Source organism: Malurus melanocephalus, unplaced genomic scaffold (genome assembly GCF_030028575.1).
Source record: "Malurus melanocephalus ecotype Western Australia unplaced genomic scaffold, MMel_1.1 scaffold_241, whole genome shotgun sequence".
NCBI classification, from domain to species: domain Eukaryota; kingdom Metazoa; phylum Chordata; class Aves; order Passeriformes; family Maluridae; genus Malurus; species Malurus melanocephalus.
Genome location: NW_026623473.1, coordinates 930184 through 951654, shown reverse-complemented (window position 1 = coordinate 951654; position 21471 = coordinate 930184). Strand labels below are relative to the sequence as shown.

The 21471-nt window shown below is 33.8% G+C and overlaps 1 protein-coding gene across 1 annotated transcript in view; it reads right to left on the bottom strand.

The window, feature by feature from the left end:
- MICU3 (mitochondrial calcium uptake family member 3) overlaps nucleotides 1-21471 on the bottom strand; it is a 52512-nt gene that overhangs the window by 11031 nt on the left and 20010 nt on the right. The window contains exons 6-12 of the mRNA XM_057375171.1: nucleotides 20210-20292; nucleotides 15238-15309; nucleotides 13910-13948; nucleotides 11435-11530; nucleotides 6321-6421; nucleotides 4659-4830; nucleotides 409-517 (exon numbers count right to left, since the gene is read on the bottom strand). Coding sequence (XP_057231154.1) covers nucleotides 409-517; nucleotides 4659-4830; nucleotides 6321-6421; nucleotides 11435-11530; nucleotides 13910-13948; nucleotides 15238-15309; nucleotides 20210-20292 — 672 coding nt within the window. The remainder of the gene's footprint in view (nucleotides 1-408; nucleotides 518-4658; nucleotides 4831-6320; nucleotides 6422-11434; nucleotides 11531-13909; nucleotides 13949-15237; nucleotides 15310-20209; nucleotides 20293-21471) is intronic.

Sequence of the window (21471 nt, the reverse complement as noted above, 5' to 3'; positions counted from 1 at the left end):
GTTCTTTTAGCACCCACTTACTGATTTGTTAAAAAAATCTATCTGTTCTCTTCAGACCTTTAGACACTGTTTTCTTCTACAGCCTTTGTAGAAGGACAGGTTTCAGATGCTCACTGTGTAAAGAAATGCTTTTGTTTGCCTTAATCTGATCTCTCATTGATGTCAAGTGCCTCAAGTCCTGTACTGTTGGATTTGATGGACAACTCTTTTACATTCAGCTTGTCCACCACTTACATGACTTCGCATATATCTTATGATATGACCAAGCCTTCTCTCAAAGTCCTAGCATTTTTAGGCTTTTACTGGAGACATTAAAACTATAATCTAGGAACTAGAAAACACTTTTGCATTTTTCTCAACACTTCTATATGGATAAAAACAGATTTTTATAAAAATATAGCTACTTACCTTGACCTATGGAACGACTTGCAAAATTATACATTTGCATTGCAATTGTAAAGTCTTCTAGATTGTTCAAGAATTGAAAAAATGATCTAAATTCTTCAAATGTGATTCCCTAAAAAACAGAAGAACAACACGCACCATAAAAATTATCAGTAGTAATGTCAACTGAATAAACAAACCTCGCAATTATATACATCTATTTMATTTAAGAACAGATACCATACCGACTGGAAAAAAAAGGATTTGCAGTAAAAGTCAAAGTAGAGAACTAGAGTTTTTTGAGGAATGCAACATGTCTTTCCTCTCTGCAACTTCAACAAGACAGCAATTCTCACCAGAGCAGTCGAAAATACTGTCCCATTGCTGAGGGCAAATCTTAAGAATTCCAGGATTATTACAATACAATAGTCAATACTGAGAATAAAAASTCTAAGTTTGGATGAACATTGGAGTATGGTTATTACTGAAAACCTGCGAATAACTATTATATATATATGTGTGTGTGTTCACATAAATACTTTAAGTGGACTCATAAACATATGTTATAATCTACCTTAAGTCTGTACTTTAAGGTGAATTTTTTACATATCCAGACTTAGGCACCCAAGTCTCTTCAGCTGATACTCCAAGTATCAATTACTGCAGGGTTTGTCCAGCTTTTTAAAAAATCTTTTGCATTTTGACCAGACTTCAGAGTATCTTCTGTGAAAGTTTCACTGAAAGCATTCTTGTTAAAGAGCTTACTTTATCTTAATTTCTTGTGATATTTGTTCTGCTCTTYTCTCATCTTAGCTAGAGATCCAAAGATCTGATAAACTATTTCTAAATCAATTTTGAAAGAGACCTGAAAATGAGACTTTGAATTGAGCTGGGACCATTGTTTACATCAAATTCCCACTGCTCTCAGCCATTCTGAACATGGAATATCATTCTTTGTCAAACCTTGATTTCCCTGGACTCATTTAAGTACAATTCCTGGCTATTTTTCTATTTGCTTTTATCCTTATATCCTATTTAAGTATTTGTCTCTGAAAATATTTTTGAGCCTTTCTATTCAAATTAAAACACTGATCCATGTCTCTCCTCAAACATACACTTACCTTTACAGTATGGTGGAATACAGAAAACATACAAATGTAGGTTTGTGCCAGAGGAGAAGATGACAGATGTTGGATGCAAATCCATATGAGACAGCAAGGATTATGAAAAATGTGGAGAGCAGCATAATAATGTTATAATAAAAGAATTTCATAGATCTCCACACACATGAGATATAAACCCCTGCTTAAGTGATCCTACCTAAGTGCTAGCTAATATTTATAAACTCTTTGGACAGCTTGSCCCACCTTCATCATGAATGGCTTTTCTCAATAAGCAGATCCTTTGCAATTAGGAGGAAACGCTCATACACACAAGTAGAACCACCTCCTTATTTAAATTTTTATCTCAAAACTTGATTTAAATTTATCAAAACTGTCTTTTTGTTTCATTGCATTTGACACTAATAATTTATGTGTCCAAGTTCCATTTCTTGCACTGTATTTAGACTGAAAACTCTACAGGACTGGAATAATTCTGTATGCATTTGTGAAATTCCTAGATCAGTGAAACTTCATTCCTCAGCAAGGACCCTCAGATACTAGAGCAAAACAACAATCGTAGAAAACATCCATCAAGGTCCTGAGCTGACATTTTTAGGTTCGTAAATCCTTAATCTGCACCAATTTGTCTGTAAAAATTCTGAATGCAAAAAATAAGWGTAAGAGGCCAGGCTACTGCAAAAATCTTGTTTGCATGCATGACTTTTGCTTTTCCTAATAAACTGTCTCTTTTTCAACCCTCACATTTTCTGGCTTTTACCCTTCCAATTCTCACYCTGATCCTGCTGGTGGGGGAGTGAGCAAGTGGCTTTCTCAGGCTTGGTCAATGGCTGGGGTTAAACCATGACAAAAAAAGCTAACTTTTTTATTTATATGGATAGATTACATTTTACTACAGCAAAAACCCCACAGAGTAATGTACCAATGCTGCTAAAAATGCACAGACTTTCCTCAGGAGCTGATATCCATAGTAAATCATGATGCCAGCTTAAATGAATCACTGCTTGGCATCTAGTGAGTAAAAGGAGGAAAACATCCTGTGAGCAGGCAGCATGCCTGCTGAACATTTTAACGTGACTACAATACGACAAAAGATCATCATGTTGCTTTAGGGGMTTCTATGCACAGCACCATGAAAGATTAACATCACCAACTGTGACAGGGGGGACTATGACTTTACAGACTTGACTAATTTCTCTTCTAAATGGAATCCTCTGGTTTGTATTAGTATTGCAGCATGTTGCTGTAATGAAATAGAGAGCATATTTTATAATTTTCAGATTATAGTGCTATTACAAGAATAAAAAAAGTGACAACATTTGAACAACACAGAAACAACACCTCCATGGCAATGAGAAGCCAAGTCCCAATCTCAAAAGCCTGTGGTCAGCGCAAGAGATGAGGGATTTACTTTCTCTGCTGTACTGACATTTACCAAGCCAATGATACAAAGTTATGAAAACCAGCAATGTCTTATTTTACTTAATGGAGGTACAGCATGTGACATGCAGCTATCTGGCACTGGTCCAGYGCCAGGATATTCTCAGAACACAGCACAAAAGCAAACTTGTAACTGAGTGACGTGGCTTACACACAGAAGTTTTCCTTAACTGATGGTCCTACAAGAGACCAAGAACAGGAAACTACAGTGGAATACTTGCTATTACATTGGAAGACTTGGAGATGAACTTCAAAGAATACTTTCTCGCGCTCCAAAGRAAGTATCTGCACTTATATTTACTTAACTTCACCTTTGACATTCAAAGTACTTCTCTGTACCTACAACTGTCATTATTTTTCAGTTTCCCAAATGATAACTTAAAATCACAGTTTCTATACAAGACCCAAAGTGAGTGGTTTGGGGTTTTTTTTAGATTTCCATCTGGAACCCTGCAGTTATAGCAGTTCTGTTGCTCTGTCTTGGCTCTGAATATTGAAAGCTGCACAGACCTTTTATGGTAATTCAATCGGAGCACCTCACAGCTAGACCAGGAACTTGGAAAGGGTGACTGAGCAGGAACTCTGATCCCAATCCTAGCACTTCATCTGACACCTAATCTGGTCAAAGGAGACAGCCCTGCTTCCCCAGCTATATTTAACTCTCAGTGGCCCTAACTGCTATACAAGCATAGGGAGAATCATAATCCAGACATTTGAACAGAAAAGTGTTGATTTTTGGAGTGTGTGCTATCAGGGCAGGCGACTGATCCTCTTACTGTGAAGACTGACATTATAATGTCATCTCTCAAACAAAAAACGACCCAAGCGAACAGTCCAAACTGATTTATTACTTTTCTTTGCAAGCTCTGCTGTCGATGCTATTAAAGGATATAACTATTGAAAGAGTTAGACTTCTAGGACAGATTAATCTAGTCTCCTTCTATAAACACAAACAGAAGAACTATATCCAAAACATCCCTTGTTTGAAGGGCTATTTTTAACATCATCCTATAGATTATCACTGATGCATATTGGCTACTACATTTCTCTCAAACACACTTCTGACAACATATTTGTTGTTAAACAAATCAAGGACTACCTCATTTGTTGTTAAATGAATCAAATCTACCTCATGACCTTTACTGTTTATATYATTATTTGGGTCTCTTCAGTCATTAGTAAAAACCACATTCCCAACAATAATTACATACAAGTAATCCACTTTTAACACTATTAAAATGATGAGATAAAATACGTTATTTCTGAAGAGATGTTACTCCAGTGCCAGTGGAGGGAAGGGAAGGGAAGGGAAGGGAAGGGAAGGGAAGGGAAGGGAAGGGAAGGGAAGGGAAGGGAAGGGAGCAAGGAAGGAAGGACGGAAGGAAAAAGAAAGGATGAAAGAAAGAAAGAAAGGGTTTTTTAATAATTCATTGCTAAAAAATTATTCTTTTTAATGTCTTCTGGTTTTTGCAGTTTAACCTGTATTTTTTATGTTCTATCTAAAGTTCTACAATATTATTAGCTAAATCCTATGGAACATAATTCTGTGCTAGTTACTCTTCTACTTTTTATTCAGCAAGTAATTTGAAAAACCAGGCACATAGCTTACTATCAGAAAACAATCCTGGTGCTAAATAATTAAGTCAAACAAAACTATGTTTTCATCTTAGTGACACTGGGACTGCATGCTGTGGTCCACTGCTAAACAATTACCTTCTCTTCAGGAATACTGCCACGCATGTTTTCCAGGTAACTTGATGTATTTTCCACATTTGTATATCTCAAAAGAATATGGGCAAAGTCTTCCTCACTGATGGTGTTCATCCCATTAGAATAGGAAAGGAATTCTATCTCTAGAACCTCAGTTTGCAGGTTATCCATAAATCTAAAGCACAAAGAGAAACATGGAGAAATTGTCATATTTTATTTCTACTGTTCATGTCCTTAAAGACTCATACAATATGGGTCAAATAATGTTACACGAATTAGTTCTCTTATTGCAGCACTGTGGTAAATTTGGTAAATCCCTTATCTATATAGACATATTTTCTAGTCAATACAACAATCTTAACACAATGTTGAAATGTGTTAGTAAGTATTAAAAATACTTGATGCTTTTCTAATCTAATTCTAGTTCGCGTTTGCCTAATTTTCTTCTTCAGTGGGCCACTGATCATTATTRGTACAGCTAAACTCAAAATTCCATCATTGTATTAAATGAATTCCCAAAATTTATTCTTGTATAGTTACAGCTTGCAATTTAACCTCACCTTTGTCTTTTTAACAAGCCAAGTATGATGAGTGTTTGTAGTGGTTCAATCTAACCTTTTTTTTTAAAATACTTCACTATTATGATAATGAATTATGAATCATATGAATTATGATATTTCTATAAACTCTTCCCAACTTAACAACCCATTTAGTATATTCTGGACACCAAATATAAAAACAGCTACCTATAAAAAGGACAGGTAACTTCCCTGTGATGTCCTTGTCCTACAGCCAAGGGTGAAATTAGCTCTCTGGTCACAGTTGTACTCTGGGAGCTCATGTTCATCTGACTGTCAACCACAACCTATAGCATTTTAACTGCATGCCTTYCAAAAAACTACCTTCTTTGCTGCTTCCTGTTTGGAACTTAACATCATTATTTCACTTAATGACACAGTTTTTATATTATGCAAAATACTGAATGCTTTTCAGGACTTTTCATATAAGGTAAAATATTTTGCAAACATCTGATTAATTGGAATACACAGCTAAGGGATAATTATAAAGACAATAGATACTGCGAGTAATTACTGAGGAAGCAATAACTAAGCATTGTATCTCTTTCAATTATAAAGAAGCATATGATTTAATGGTTCTGTTTTTATGGCACTCTCCCTCTATTTTTAAATTCTATATTTACTGGCATAATAACTAAGCCAATAGCTTCCATTATGCTTTAACTTTTACCCAAAGAAGCTTGTTCAAAGGTGCCTGATTATCTTCAGAAAAACTTTGCATTTAAAAATGTCCCTAATTGCTGAGATGCACACAATTTTTTTTAAAGCACTGACAAACTGGAAAAGATATACATAATTCAAAACCAAGAAAGATGTTCCTACCTACCAGTAAGGACTGGGCTGGGGTTTAACCTGTCCACCCCAAAGTAACTAAGCATACAAATGCTAAAATGCAGCAGCATTGGAAGAGGACTTCTTATTGTTGGGCCACTTATTGTTTTATTTTGCTCTTGGTGTATATAACATACACAAATGGAACACAAACCTTATAAACATACCTGCATAAGCTATGTGTATAGTAACATATTACAKATTAATTAGAACTATAGAAATATTTTTAAAAGAAATCAATAAAGTTGAGACTCACCTATAAAAATCTTCGAAGTTCAGTTCAGCTTTTCCTTTCTTGCCGAAAAAGTGCACAAGCAGYGTAGTATCTGAGAGTGAACTTGAAATATCATCAGCACGCTTAAATATTAGAATAAAAAAAATCGAAGGCCATGATTGGATCAGATAGAGAAGTATAATCTGAGAATGCCTATCATCACAATAGACCCTTCTACTAAAAGAGTTTGCATTTTATGTTCATGATCTTAAAGAAGATTTTAGTATTAAAATCCATTACATTAATTTTGCCATGCAATTTTCACACAAAATAGCATTAGATGTTAATTGGATTTAGTAGAAAAGAGTTACACCAACAAAATGATATAATGGAAGCTGCAATGAAGGGGGGAAAAGCAAGGAAAATTAAACCAGAAACTCATGAGGAAAAAATAAATTCTTGTCAGTGGAACTAAACAATAAACATAATTCCCTTTGTACGCAACCTCCTTACCCTTCTACTGTGAAACTACAAAGAAATTAAAGGACATCAGTTCATATACTCTTATTTTACATTTCAAAATTAAGTATGGGACTGTGTTCCAAAATCACATCAGTTAGGTGTACTTTACATGATTCTTTTCTGTAAGTGGCAAATAACTACAGTTTAAATGTTACTGTTCTGCTGTTTAAAACAACAGAATTGTGAAAGATTTTGAAATAACAAGCAATATTTGGATTAATTCTCTTAAGAATGTTCCTCTGGAACTAGGTTGTGATCTCTGCACAGGACTGCAATCTCTGAATACGTATTAATACGTTTTCCTTAAGAATTAGATTAGGAAGACAACTAATTTTGACCATTTGAAATAACAAAGGTTGCAAACAGGAATCCAAACAAAAGTAACTATCATCTGTGTATAGTGACTGCGTCATATTTCACTTTTTTTCTATATATTCATTGCCCTTAACTATTGTGTATACGTGTTGATTTAACTTCTTTTAAAAAGAAGCTCTTGATACACTGAAGAGCTAGAAGAATAATTCAGTAATAAAAGGCTCTTGAATAAGCCACAGTATTCCAACATGACAATGCCCTTCTGGCAAAAACATGCTTTTGCCAACATTTGAAATTTAAAAGGTAATGTATTTAGTTCCTTACTGCAGCTGCTCAGGGATAACCTCCCTGTCTGAGCTCTGATTTCTTTTACAAAGACAAGACTTTATGAAAAGCCAAGAGTGGGAGACAGTGGTCTCTGCTCTTCCTAGGCAAGCTACCACTCATTGGGAAGTTTGCCTGCTGACTCTAGTGTTACAGAACAACATSAGGTACAGTACAGACACCTAGCAAATATTTGGGAGATACAACAATACCAATCACCATAATGACAGATTATAAACCTGTGGGACCTACAGTAAGTATAGAGAACTGTTTATATAGCTCTATAAAGATCCACGTGTATAATCTGCAAACTACACTAAGAGCCCTTTAAGTCTGACTCTATTTCTTCACTGAAGAGGCTATAAATTTGTAACAAATAGAGAAACTCCAAGTGAAGAAACCAGGAAAAAATTTTGAACAAAATGTAATAGTTCAACAACATGATAAACTGTGTACCATGAAAAACGATTTCATATCTGCATTCTCTGAAATACACTATATTTACAATTTTTCAATACATACTGATTTTTATAAAATGTAAAATGCAATATGCATTAAGAGTATTTATGTATCAACAACAAGGGAAAACACAAGGCAGTAACAATACAAATCTCTTCTTTTCAACATCCTAGATCTAAAGAAATGAGAGAGACTTTTCTGTTCTCTAGTATAATCAGTTTAGGATTCTCAAGGTTGTGTTTCATGTACTCTAGCTTCCTCTTTATTCTCATATTCTTCTCCAGGGAGAAATAAGATGACACAGTGTATATAGAGCTAGAGATATTTCATGCCCTTCAATTAAGACAGCTCYGCTCTTCAAGTGAGCAAACTAATTCAGAAAAGTAATCACTATTTGTCTTTTAATATTGTTATCCTCCACTACAGGACACAATATACTGAAATGCAGATACCCTGATTTGTTATGTCTTTTAAGCAATTAAATCCCTAAGCACATTCAAACAATTTCCCTCAAGTACACCGAAAAGATATCAAATGTTAAATTACAGCCTTTCATCTTGCAAAAACATTTCAAAACCTTAGACTAAGGTTGCATTCAGCCATATCTAAAGAACCATTTAAAAAAAAATACAATCTGTAAGTCTTTTCACAATTCCCTCTTGGTTGGCCTCACCAAATGAAAAAAAACCCCAAACAAAAACCTCACTCCAGAAACTCAACCCAATATGCTTCTCTGTAGAACTGCAGGCAATTGAAAACTATTCCTGTGCTCCCTCTGCATTGATAGCATTAAATGAATTCTCTCTCTCATGTGGTAAAGGGTAAAACCAAAAAGCCTTAGTAATTTAAAGTTATTATTTATTGTTCATGAAAATGTTAATTATTTATTTTAGATCAGTAAAAATTAAATTTCGTCACCTTTTTCCACAATACAAATATAAAGCCTCAATTTTGATAAAATCTATTTTGCAGTTATTTAAAAGAGAATAAMACTCTGTTCATTTCTCTTTAACTTTACACTAACTGTAATACAAATGCAGGTAAAGAGACAAACTAAAGACAAATGTTTCAATCACCTTATTGCCCTGCTGCATTAAGGCAGTATCTTTTCCTTTCAGATTTTTAACCTCAAGTGCATGAAGTTTCTTTATTTTGTATTCTGCAAAATTAATTTCAAGTTCTGGATTAAACAGGGTTGACTAAAAGTAGGTAATGCTTATGATCATCAATTTCACTTTTACCAACATATTCCAATAATTAAGTATGCATATTATGATTTGATTTAATAAGAGCCTTCTTACTGAAAATTCTTGATTTTTTCAACAGTGATAACAAACCTACTGATTTCCAGTTTCATTTTGTAATTTATGAATAAAACCAAAAACTGAATTCAATGATAACTGCCATATTCCAACAGGCTGGTTGTAGTTGCTAAATTTGTAAGAACAGAAACAGTACTATATACTGTCCTAGAAAGAAACTAGAAGTGATAAATAACTTTTTTCCCCAAAGAGACCTTTTGATTCTCACAGCAACAAATCTTATTTACTCTCCTTTTCAAATTACATATAGCCTTCTCAAAAGCCTGTGAAACAACACAGACCCCAGTATCACCTTGCTTTATGCCACTTTCTTACTACAAATAGCTATAATACAGATCTAAGAGTACCTGGCAGAGATAAGAATATGGATGAAAGCCAGCTGGCCCAAAGCAGGTAAGATAAAGATAATTAAGGTGAGAAGTGAGAAATTGTGAGTGGAGAAAATGCAGAACATGATTTTTTCTTCATAAAATGATTTACAAATGGACAGGCTTTTTATACACTTTACAGAGAATTTAAATTGCTGTTGAATATAGCTGCTATTAAGCTTCAATTACATTCTAGTTACAGATATTAGTCTGAGGCATCAGATATTAAAAACTCCCTCTCTTCAAATTAAACACATGTAGAGATTACCAAACTTAAATCCATCTACACTTGGGACTGAATTCATGTCAGATAACTGTACTTTAAGATGACATTTCATTCAGAAAACTCAATGCCCCAAGCTTCTTAATCAGTGAAATGAGAAGATTTCCTTCCTCTCTGTGCCTCCTTATCTGACTAGACAAGAGCATTGATATTCTGGATTTTAAAATTTGGTGGGATAAATTAGGAATAATAACTGGACTAACAATTCAGAAGCTCATCAATTAGAAGCAAGGGAAGATATACTGAGTAGACTGCTTTAGTACAAGATTACTATGTATATGTTATTACTAGGGATATTGCTATAAATATTGTTATAAAACTCAATTCTGTAACACTACATTTTGTTTTGTTCAAGGATAAATGAACACAAGCTGAAAGAAACACAGAGAAGGCCTATTTGATATCTGGGAATTAWAAGTTGTACCTTAAGAGAAATGTCAAATACCTTATTTTATTTGGTCTGTAATTAAAATAAAAATAAATTAAAATTGAGGTCTATGACTGCATTTATGAACACAACCATGAGTAAGAAGGTTAATACTACAGATGAAAAAGCCCTATGAAAATTAATGAATAACATTAGAAAGGGACTGTGAGTAAATTTAGCTTGGAAATTACAAATAAGTCCATCAAAGTCCTCAGGTTATTCAATAGCTTCTGCAGAGGAAGAGCAGGAACAAAACAGTAACTTTAATATGAAGCACACACTGCTTACAAACCAAGGAAAAAGACTGTTTTACCCTGGAAGTCAGTTTTGGTTCCTTGTTCTTTTCTCATTATGAATCTGCTCATGAAACATASAACTCTGAGATCAGAGTCAGTGGGGAGTTGCTGCTTTAATGCCTCAACCAGCAGAACTGTATGGGGCACAGAGAAACTTAAATGATCATTTTCTGACCTCTGAAATGGTCACTACAAAGAAATATCTTATTCAATTATCTGGAAGCAGATCATGATACATTAATTATTAGAATTTAAAGCACTATGGAAATTAACTTGACAGCTCAGTGATATTTCTAGCCTTCCATAATGACTGTATAATAGTAAAAAAGATTGACCAATGTTTTGGTGACCTTAAAACATTCCTGGTTTTCTCCAGTAACTAAAAMAATCTTTGCATTATACTTTTTGTGAAGCTAAGCTCTGATAACACACAAGCACATTTAAGTACATTAAGATTAAAAGCTAAAAGTGCTATAACTCTCAATGAAGTCGTCATATCACTGGACCAAGCCTAAATGACAAAGGTTGCCTGAATTACTTCTCTAACTGTGAAATGCCATCACTATTAGTGTTAGAAAATGCTTCTTATAGTGAGGACTGAGGAAGACTTCATCTTTCAACTCTTTCAAAAGGTAACTTGGCTTTTTCTTGGAAATTACATCCTTCAATTATCACACTGCACCGAACCAAATGCATTTGATCTGAAAGCTTTCAGGCTTAGAACAAAGWAATTAAAAGGAAAGGAAGAAACAAGGTGCATAAAATAGGAAAACAATCAGAACAAAAGAAATAAAACAGCAGTCTGTTTATGGACCAGAGACCAGAGAGGTTGTCTTATACCTCCGCAAGGTCTGAAAAGAGTGCTTGGCTTGTGCTACGTCTCAAAGTATCCCAGTAGCTTCTGGGGACAAGGTCCTCTCCTTCTGTCTTAAGAACCTGCAGTTTCAAGAAGCACAATTGTTTGAAAAACAAAGAATAGTAGAACAAACATTTATAAACTTTAAAATMTTTTCTAACTGAGCTTTAAAAGCAGAGCTTGGTTCACTTGCTTCTAAACAGTGAAATTTTAACCAGTTACACAACACTTTGGAAATGAAAAGAACACTGGTCTATTACAGCTATTTGCTTAATACTCTTGCCTGCACCAAAAATATCAGCAGATTCCATTTTCCCAAACAGAATAAATTTGAGAAAGCATAAAGTCAAAATGCTTATTCAAAGTACATGTCAAAATGGCCATTTAAGCTCAGCATTTTGCCACTGTTTTTTCTATAAATTCTGTTTTGTTAAAAGATATTAATTTATATATGTATTAAATTATTTTGTCATTGTTCAAAATATACATATCAATATACAACTAGTTATATAAAATTAATTTCACCCAATGTTTATGACAACATCATTGCACCAACAAAGAAAAGCAAAAAACAAGCCTAGTAAGTTCAACTTCAACTGTTGAGGAAGTTGAAGTTGATATAAACTTATCAGGAAAACACTAGGCACACCTGATGATCAAACTTACCTTGTCATGTGAATGAACACCTCATTCTTTCATGCAYACAATTCTGTAATTATCTATTTTAAGTTTTCACTGAATKTTTTCTCTTGCTGGAGTTACTTTAGTCAATGGAATTAGTACTTCTGGGCGTGCACWTTTTATTTTCATTACATGCATYGCATCACAGTTATCATGTTCTGGTTGGCATTTGGCTGGTGAGAGCACTCATGCAATGCATGCCAAAGCAGTCTTAGACACAAATGCAGTATGCACCAGAACATGACTTGAGATAATTAACCTRTGCAAATGAAAATACTAAAGTATTTAACCCATTTAAAATACCATCATATGGTTTTTATGGGACCTTAACAGCTTAAAAAAAAAATAGAACTGATCTGTAAGATGAAGTTAGGAGAAGGGCCTCATACATGAAACTGTATGTTGGACTATCCCAGATATCTTAAGATTGCACCTCCTTGTAACCTGGGTATCTTCAACTCTTCAAGACATCAGGGCAAATGGAAAAGGCTTCTAAATTTCTTGTTTCAGTAGGAGAAATAGAACCCCAAAAYATCAGCTTGCGGGGATGGAGGATTTATTGAATGCCTGTACATCTGAGTCTCCTTTGCATGAAGATCTCCATTCAGATAGCTGGAGGGCAAAAAATATGGCACACACCTGGGCATTATCTTGATAAAGTGCTTGGACATGGCTGGAGTCCAGAAGGAGATTATTTTTTACTAAAGCTGAAAATTACATGAGTAGAATGCCTAACTAGTTTCATTTCAGTTTGAAATAGGAGGCAGCACAGAAATAYGGCAATTGCTGTCCAGCTAATTTTGCTGCAGTAAGCCTGATCTGAAATCTATTGAATCATAAGGCCTTGCATATTGTACTACATTTTTCTCCCAACATTGCAGTATGCACATCATGTCAACTGTACATTTGAATTCAACAGACTTCCTTTCTGCATATTGCTCAAGTTGTAGATGTTAATTTCATAAGATAGAAATGTGTCCATTTCTGTGAATAATTACACAAAGAAAGAAATTTTAAAACTGGAATTTCACTAGTCATCTAATTCTCCTGGATTCCATCCCCTCACTTTGAATATCATAATGCCACAACAAGATTAATTCTTCTATTTAAACATCAAATCAATCTGTTTTTAAAAACTGATTTTCTTCTGCCATGATCAAGAAACAAATCAAGTCATGATGAAGACTTTAAAAGCCTCACAAGATCTGTCTCTTGCTGCTTCTCTTTCCCACCCCTCAAAAATGATTGAAAAGAAATTTACTGTCACCCTATTTTCTGTAAAATCCTTTTCTAGTTCAGCACTGAAAGTTCTTATRTATTTGTTCTGTAAGTGAAGCATAAGAATAGGAAATTTCTCTGCAGGTTTCTTTTTTGGGGGGAACAAAGAGGTGAAGGACTCGATTAATTATTCGCACTACACACAAGGAAACAAAGAGATGGATCAAATGACTCATGCAGTATGACTTAATTTGCACACATTAATTAAAAATATGTCTATAATTTATTGAAATGTACTTTTTACTTTCCCTTAAAAACATTGTTTCCTTCATTTCATAGAAATAACGAGAGCAACCTTTCCTCCTGATAGGCTTGCATGTTCAGAATGCATGCAACAAGTGTGCACAATCTTCTACCCAAGTCAAGATTMCTCACATTTTTACTGACTAGCAGAAATTATTTACTTGATGAAAAAGATAAATACAATAAATTTTCTCATAGCATATGATTTTGTCTTACTGGTGAAGACTGCATCAATTGAAAATAATTAGAGTACATACACTGTTAGTAGAAGTATGATATCCATAAAGTTGAAGACGCTGACATACAGCAAAAATGGGCCAAGCCAAGTATCACATGTCAGAATGAAGACAAAAGAAAGGGGGGAAAAAAGACAACAGAATAGGTTAAGACAAGCAAACCTTTACTTCATATATTATTACTGKTTTTGTTTATTTGTTTTCAAATTAACAGTGAAGAAAAAAATATGTTTCATTTTCAATCTTCAAATTTTCAAAAGAGAAGTACAGATTTTTAGAGATTACCYTCAAGACTTAAGTGCCATTACACAATCTTTACGTTTTCTGAAAACTCTTCCTATAGGTGTAAGTTTCCTTTGTTCAAAATGAACAGTATGAGATATTCAACAACTGACCTACAGTTTTGAAAAGCTGAGCAGGATAGGTCTCTCTCAGTGGAAAGAAAAAAAATATCCTCTTTTTTGCTCAGAGGAGGTTTAAAAAGTATTAATTCTTGAAAATCAAACTTCTTATGGTTTCAAAAACAAACCACTGAGACCTAGAACTGATGCTGGCAAAAGTATAACGGACACTATGAGAAGCTCTGTTTACRTGTCAAAATGTTTCTTATAGGACAGAATTTTTTCCATAAACATGTAAATTGCAAATGAACACATTTTCTTTTTCTCCTGTGGGTTTGACAGAGATTTGTCCCTGATTTTCACTTTTCCAACTGAAAAATAAGTACTTGCTACTGCTGCCATCCTTCAGACAAGCCACTACAGACTCATTTATTTATGACTTACCTTTCTTATGCTCACATGAAATGCAAATTTGACATTATGTGAGTACACAATATTCCATTTAAATCTATTCAGGCTAATATATTTTGCATTGGTTGTAAGCACTAGTAAAAAAATCTTGAAAAATCTAAGTTCAGTTGTAACATCTAATAATTTGTTTTCAATCTATTATGTTGATAATAAGCATCAGGATCAGTAGGTCTACATGACCAGCTTCAGTTAGTTCTGGAAGCAAGTATAGCTCGGTCTTCCCATGGAGATGTCTCACTGTTACAGACAGCAACACYGAGTCATTACTATTCACTTTTCCCTAGATTTCTAAATTCCAAATGGAGTCAATGCTACTGTCATAACATGTACTACAGTATTTAAACACTATTTTTTCCTTTATACAAACCAAGTGTTTGTGGTTTTTTATGCTTTTTTCTACATATAAAGTTATGCATATTCTTTTAACAATATGAATTTAGTATTTAAGTGATCAGTGAAATATATACATACATAATTTTGTCCTACATCAAAAGCAGCAAAAAATCTACCAGAAGCAATTTTTCTCATTTTGCTTACCAGCATTGCACGTTTTTCTTCATCTCCTCTTTTTTCTCTCTTCTCATTTTTTTTCCTGAAGATCTCTTGGAGCTAAAAACCAAACCATTTTGTTCATATTTAATGTTCAGCCTGTTTCATGTGCATAACAACCATTCACCACAAGGAACATTATAACAGTATTAAAATGCAGTTCTTTACTGAAATATTAGAGTCTCAATGATGCTTCACTGCTCATACTCAYGTCTTTATGTTCCTTCTGTGTCTTAAACCATCACACAGAAAGGAAAAAAGGAAATGTTTTTTTCCACAAAGGGCAACAATTCTACTCAGAAGCACAATCCTGAGAACATCCTCTTTAGCCCATCTGGCCAAAAAAGGGGGACTTCAAGCCTTTTTCAACACTTCAAGGCACATCCTTTATTGTCAGGCCCTAATTAGTATCTGTGTAGTTATGTTGTCAGCAGGATCAATCCTTTTTTCCTATTGTTAGTTTCAATCTGATCAGCTCTTGCTCCTGCTGGCACAAGGGAGGGGTAGAAACAGCTGGTGGGGGTGAAACATTCCCCTTCAGCAGCAACAAACTACTACTCAAGAGTAATTTATCAAGTACCCTTTCTTTTCAAGTCTGTTCAAAGAATACCTTCAGGTCTTGTAAAATACCCCTTTCACAACTATTTCAACATTAAGAGCTTTAAACATGACTTCTGAGAAAACCTCAAATACAAAATTTCAAACACACAGATTCTTAAGCATATTTATTTTTGTAAAGTCTTCAGAGTAAGAACTGGATCGTACTTATCTTTCTTTATCTGTTTTATTTAGATATTTTTTATAGCAATACCAATTAATGTTCCCAAAAATTTAGAAAAAAGTGTCATAATGTTTAGCAAGAGAGAGCAGTATTAACTACAATACTATACAGAATTCTACCAGAACTTCAGCTTTGAAAAAACTGCATGTGAAAATATTGTACTGTCACGTGTAGCATTTGCTATCCTGTGAGTGGGCTGGAAAAGGAATAAACCCTGATCTGAGAAGTTTGTCCTATCTAGAATATGGTATTTTCAGAACCAAACACCTTGGCATACAGACACAATTGTGGCAGTCCTTTCAAAGACCCAATTTTACCTACCAGAAGTCTGGTAAAACCTGATACTATAATGGCATGAACACAGAACTCCACAAGGATTGGAATGTGAAACATAAAGTGTTTGTGATAAATTTGGCAAGGAAATTTTCCAAAATAATTTCAGGATTATTATTCCAGAGAAGTCAGATGATTAAAACAAAGGGATCAGCAAGCTTTGCAACAGGGGTATGACAATATTTAAATGAAAGAATTCACCGTTTAGTGATTAAATAGCAAATACATTTATGAAAAACATTTTATGAATTTCCAAAATTGACTACTCAATTGTGGAATTTCCTGTAAGGTAAATACAGACCACAATGCTTTGTGTCACGACACCTATATTTGAGTATGGGTATCAATTTACAGATCTTGGTATATTTTTCCTAATCTTTTTTTGCAAACCTACAGGCACAAGTTACTGTAACTTATGCTGACAGGGAAAGAGTCATGATAGGACATTTAGCCAGATGGCCTAGAGTACTATACAGTTTTCAACCCAGAACAATGCAAAGAAAAAAGTTAAATGAACAGAGAGAAGTAGAAAGAAAATCCCTTGTGAAAAGTGAAGTGACAAGCCATCAAGCAGGAGGGAGGAGTGGCAGTAACTGAAAAACCAAAAAAAGATCAGTAAAAGGCAAGGCATCCTTGGATGTATTTCCCCTGCCACCGAGGCAAAAGTAGTAGGATTCTGTTGCATGCATTATTAAAGCACTTGCTAAACTTCTGGAAATGGATCTTTTGTTCAGAAAGAGTGCTATAGGATACCAGTGAGTAAAAAAGTGAATGCAAAAAGGGTCTGGGAGTACTTTCATAGGAACATTGTTTGAAACAGGATAGTGAGACTGACTGCTGAAGGCAGCAAAAACAAGATCTCCTGTAACAAGGCAACACAATCCTTCTGTTCCCTGACCTCACCACTATGACATAAGCAAAGAGGAAAGCACAAACACCATGGAATTCATTTACAAAAACAATACAGCTGTTATCAGAAAAATTAAGTATTTTTCAACTCTTCAGTACACACACAGTTTTCCTCAAGAAACACACAACACATGATACCTAAACAAAGCTCTTCAAAGTCTATTTGCAAAACTGAATAGCATTTACTACCAATTTTCCAGTACAATAGCTGTCTGTAATTAACGGATAAATATTTTTCAAATGTTGGGATAGTTTGAATGGCACCTTTTGAACAGTCTCCTGCTTSCAGGCACATAGGAAATGATACATAATATTCAAGCAAGGTGAGTGAAGATCCAAGTATATATTCTGAGGTCAGCTCTATCACAGCTGCAGCACCACTGAACAAATGCCTATTTTAATATTTACTTTCATTACACAAACATCTATCCACCCACCTATTTTAGTCTTTTCACCTCAGATCTAACATTCTGACTGAAGGGTTTTGATATAATTTTTGAAGAATCACTGACACCTAATGAAGCAGAGTTGCACCTCAGGTTTAATTTTAATCTATATAAATTTGTTAAATGAAACTATAGGTGGAGGACAGCATATCTAATATTTTAAAATTCTACTTGCTTTTATCCATCAAGTCTACTAACAGAAAAAGAATAAGGAGAAACTTTAGCCAGGAACCATGGCAGAGAACAAATACATATCAGGATGTAAAGAGGACTATAAAAGCATAGTTAGAAAGAAACATGCAATATCCACAGTTAAATATTATCCTTGCTTCACATTTTAAATGCCCATTTTATTTTATTTTTAGTGTCAGTTTCTGAAAGACAAAGCCTTTTGCTTAAATTTCCTCCCATTTAGCTGCTGTAATGGAAGCCCTTTTTTCTTTTAAGAATGAACTTGTAAGTCTACTCCACCACATTCTATTTAGCTGAATCATGAAAGATGCTTGCTTTTTAAATTTCTTGTTTTTTCTCTATTTTTTCTTTTGCTAATTAATCCAATATTTGCTGGTTTGTTCCTCCAGCTGGAGACGCTTATTAAGAATTAGCACATACAACGACATGTACATTTAATAACAGAGTACAAAAAAAAAATCAGCATGCCACAATTTGCAGATGGTGTCATCTTCCAAAATAAATGAACCTGTTTTGCTTAAGCCATGTCACCAGAACAAGCCCCCAGACCTCAGATCTCACTTCCCTGAAGAGGAGAATTGAGGGAAGTTCAGTATGTTAGGAAGAGTTTCTTCCATATTTCTATTTTCTTTAGATTAGCATAGTTTATTTGAGTCAATTAAGAGACCACATGCAGGAAATTAGGTTTTCTTTATTTTAAATAAATTGGGCTTGACACTTAAATACATTGTATGCGTCTGTTTCATTCTTCATATTTTGTTCAACCTTTTTCAGTAAGGCACCAGGCTTTTTCTCATGTGTAGTCACTGTATATATTTATAAGCTCAACTACACAAAAATGTATGAAGATAAAATTTATGTATTTTACACAATTTATTTTTTTCAAACATCTGATTCAATTCTTATAAATATTTTATTATATTAATCGTCTATATTCGTTCAGTAGAAAATGAATGCCTTATGCAGCCTTCAGTAAACTTGTCTATGCCTCGAAGCACAAAATTTTAAATGTTAATTCCTAAAGAAATGTCAAAACCTATGTTTGCTATAACTGAGTGCTTCAGTGTAATCCTAGACAGCTGCTGCCTATGGACACTATCAATTTTGAGATGTCTCYTTTATGGTGCAATTTGTTAACAGAAAGCCACGTAGTCATTGTAAACTCAGAAGCCCTGAGTGGTCAATTTTCTTTTTTAAAGCATTTCCTTTTTAAAAAAAAAAAATCAATCATTGACATTCCTTTAGAATGGCAATAATTATTCCTCCCATTTCCTTTGAAATCAGAAAACCAATTAAATGAACATAGATTTAAAATTGCCATCTTGTTAGTGCAAAGATAATTCTCCTGAACTTGATGGATCCTACTACCTCAAAACTTACGAAGTACTCAAATTTTAAGACACAATTATAAGATTTATCATGATCAAAATGAATATATAGTGGATGATTCAAGATTTTCAAAGATTTTCCCTCAAGTGGCAAATTACTCCTCATTTTCAAATTTGAACATGTGAATTTTTCTTCAATGTCTGGGCTTTTTGGAACTGTTTACATTTCTAACCTGAAAAAAATAAATTCTGCTGAAATGATTAATAAGAAGAATTTACAGAGCTGCTTTTTCCAAGCTCTAAACAGAGTAAAGCTTAAATTTGAAAAATACAGTCGTTCAAATTAGTAATGTAACAAAACCTTGGATGGAACCAAACTACTGCCGAGTTCTAGATATCCTCCCAAAGCACGTGGAAATAATTCAGGTCAAATTCAATTCTGCTTTTAGGAATACTGTCCTTAAAAAGAACTCACTGAATCTCAGCTTAGCAAATTGCTTCAGCATATRGATTTATGAATATATGTACAGTATGTTTTATTTCATTACAAATCTTGTCCAAAACAGATGATAGTGTCACATTATGTCAGTCAGTATTTTCAGGTCACTAACAATTATCAGCAGAATGAACGGCAAAGTGAAGTGGTTTTCCAGCAAAAGATTCTTTTACAAGTCCTTCCATCTTAATAGCAATTAAATAACTCTGCTAACCACTAAAAYATTTCTGTTACTGTCTGTGACTACAGTAAAAATTAAAAGATCCAGAATGAAAACTGGAACTAAGCTTAAAAAAATAAAGATATACAACACTCCTTTGTACTCTAAGAAGGAGCTTCTATTTTCAGTTTACATTATAACTATTCATATTAAATAAATCAAATAAGATTCAGTGAAGAATAGCTTGCATTTTCATGACTATTGACATCATCCCATTATTTTCAAGATTACATCAAAATCTGCAAATATACATACCACTAAGAATTCCTTCTTGTCCACCATTTCATTGCCATCAGTATCAAACATGTTGAAAGCAATTCTAAAACCTGCATGTGGCTCTGTCAAAAAAACCCAAACATTCAATTATTTACTTCCTTGGAAAGAAAGCAAGTGTAGTACTCTTAAGAAATTATTTCCTGCCCCTTCACAAAAGCCAGACCCTAAACTAATTTAAATTAGGATATTTGTGTACATAGTAAATGCAAATCATAACATCTGTAAAACAGAATAACCCATGCTATGCAAATAGAAGGCATGCTCACAAAAGTAGAAATAGAACATGGAATATCCAAGAATAATAGCTCATAAAAGATTGTTAGTTCATAGGTTGAGTCCATTTCATGTTACAAAACACAGATATGTAGAAAAGAAATCTTCTATCAAAACACAGTTCTAAAAGACACTTAAGAAGATTTTGAAAAAAAGTACAGGATACAACTTCTGTCAAATAAATGTTATGATGAAAGACACTCAGCATTTTCTTGTTTACATGCTTAAAGCCATTGAATTTTGAGACCAGATTAGAATTTTAAATTATTTCTGAAACATGGCAACTTTGAAGGTAACTGTAAGTAAAGTCTTTAGGCAACATTTTGGGGATACCCAGTGATTTACAATATGAATGAGTTATGGCCAAAAGTTAATCCAGATAACAAAGAAATAATGGTAGAATATCCATTGATCCAGTAATGGAAGATTCTCAGAGTTCAGTTTCAAATTCCAGCTCTGATCCATAACAGGAATCTAGCTCATGTCCAAAAAAAACCACTAATGAATCCAACAGAAATGGTTTAATTACATACAAGTGAAAGACAAGTAAAATTCTTTGCTTCTTCCCAGAAAACACATCTTAAAATTTATATATATAAAAAAAACTGTATGAGGCTTAGTTTACTTCAAGTTATTCTACTTCAGTTTTATGGGTGGTACAAGAATACTTATTCAATTTTGTGAGTGTTTTCTGACATTAACTTTATAATTTACCATTGTTGCTTTGATACTATCTACTATGCACTAATTGGTGAAACAAACCAGAAAAAATGTGTATCTTTCTCTTCTCCCTATATTCAATGTCCCTTATGAACAACAGCAAATTTAGCTACAATTTTTCTAGAAATTTCAAACAAGAAAATAAATTCAAGCTCTTAACTGGGGTTTAGCTGAAGCATATGACACAGCTTCCTCAACAGTCACTAAAAGGTATTCCAGATAATAATACATTTAAATAAAGCATAACA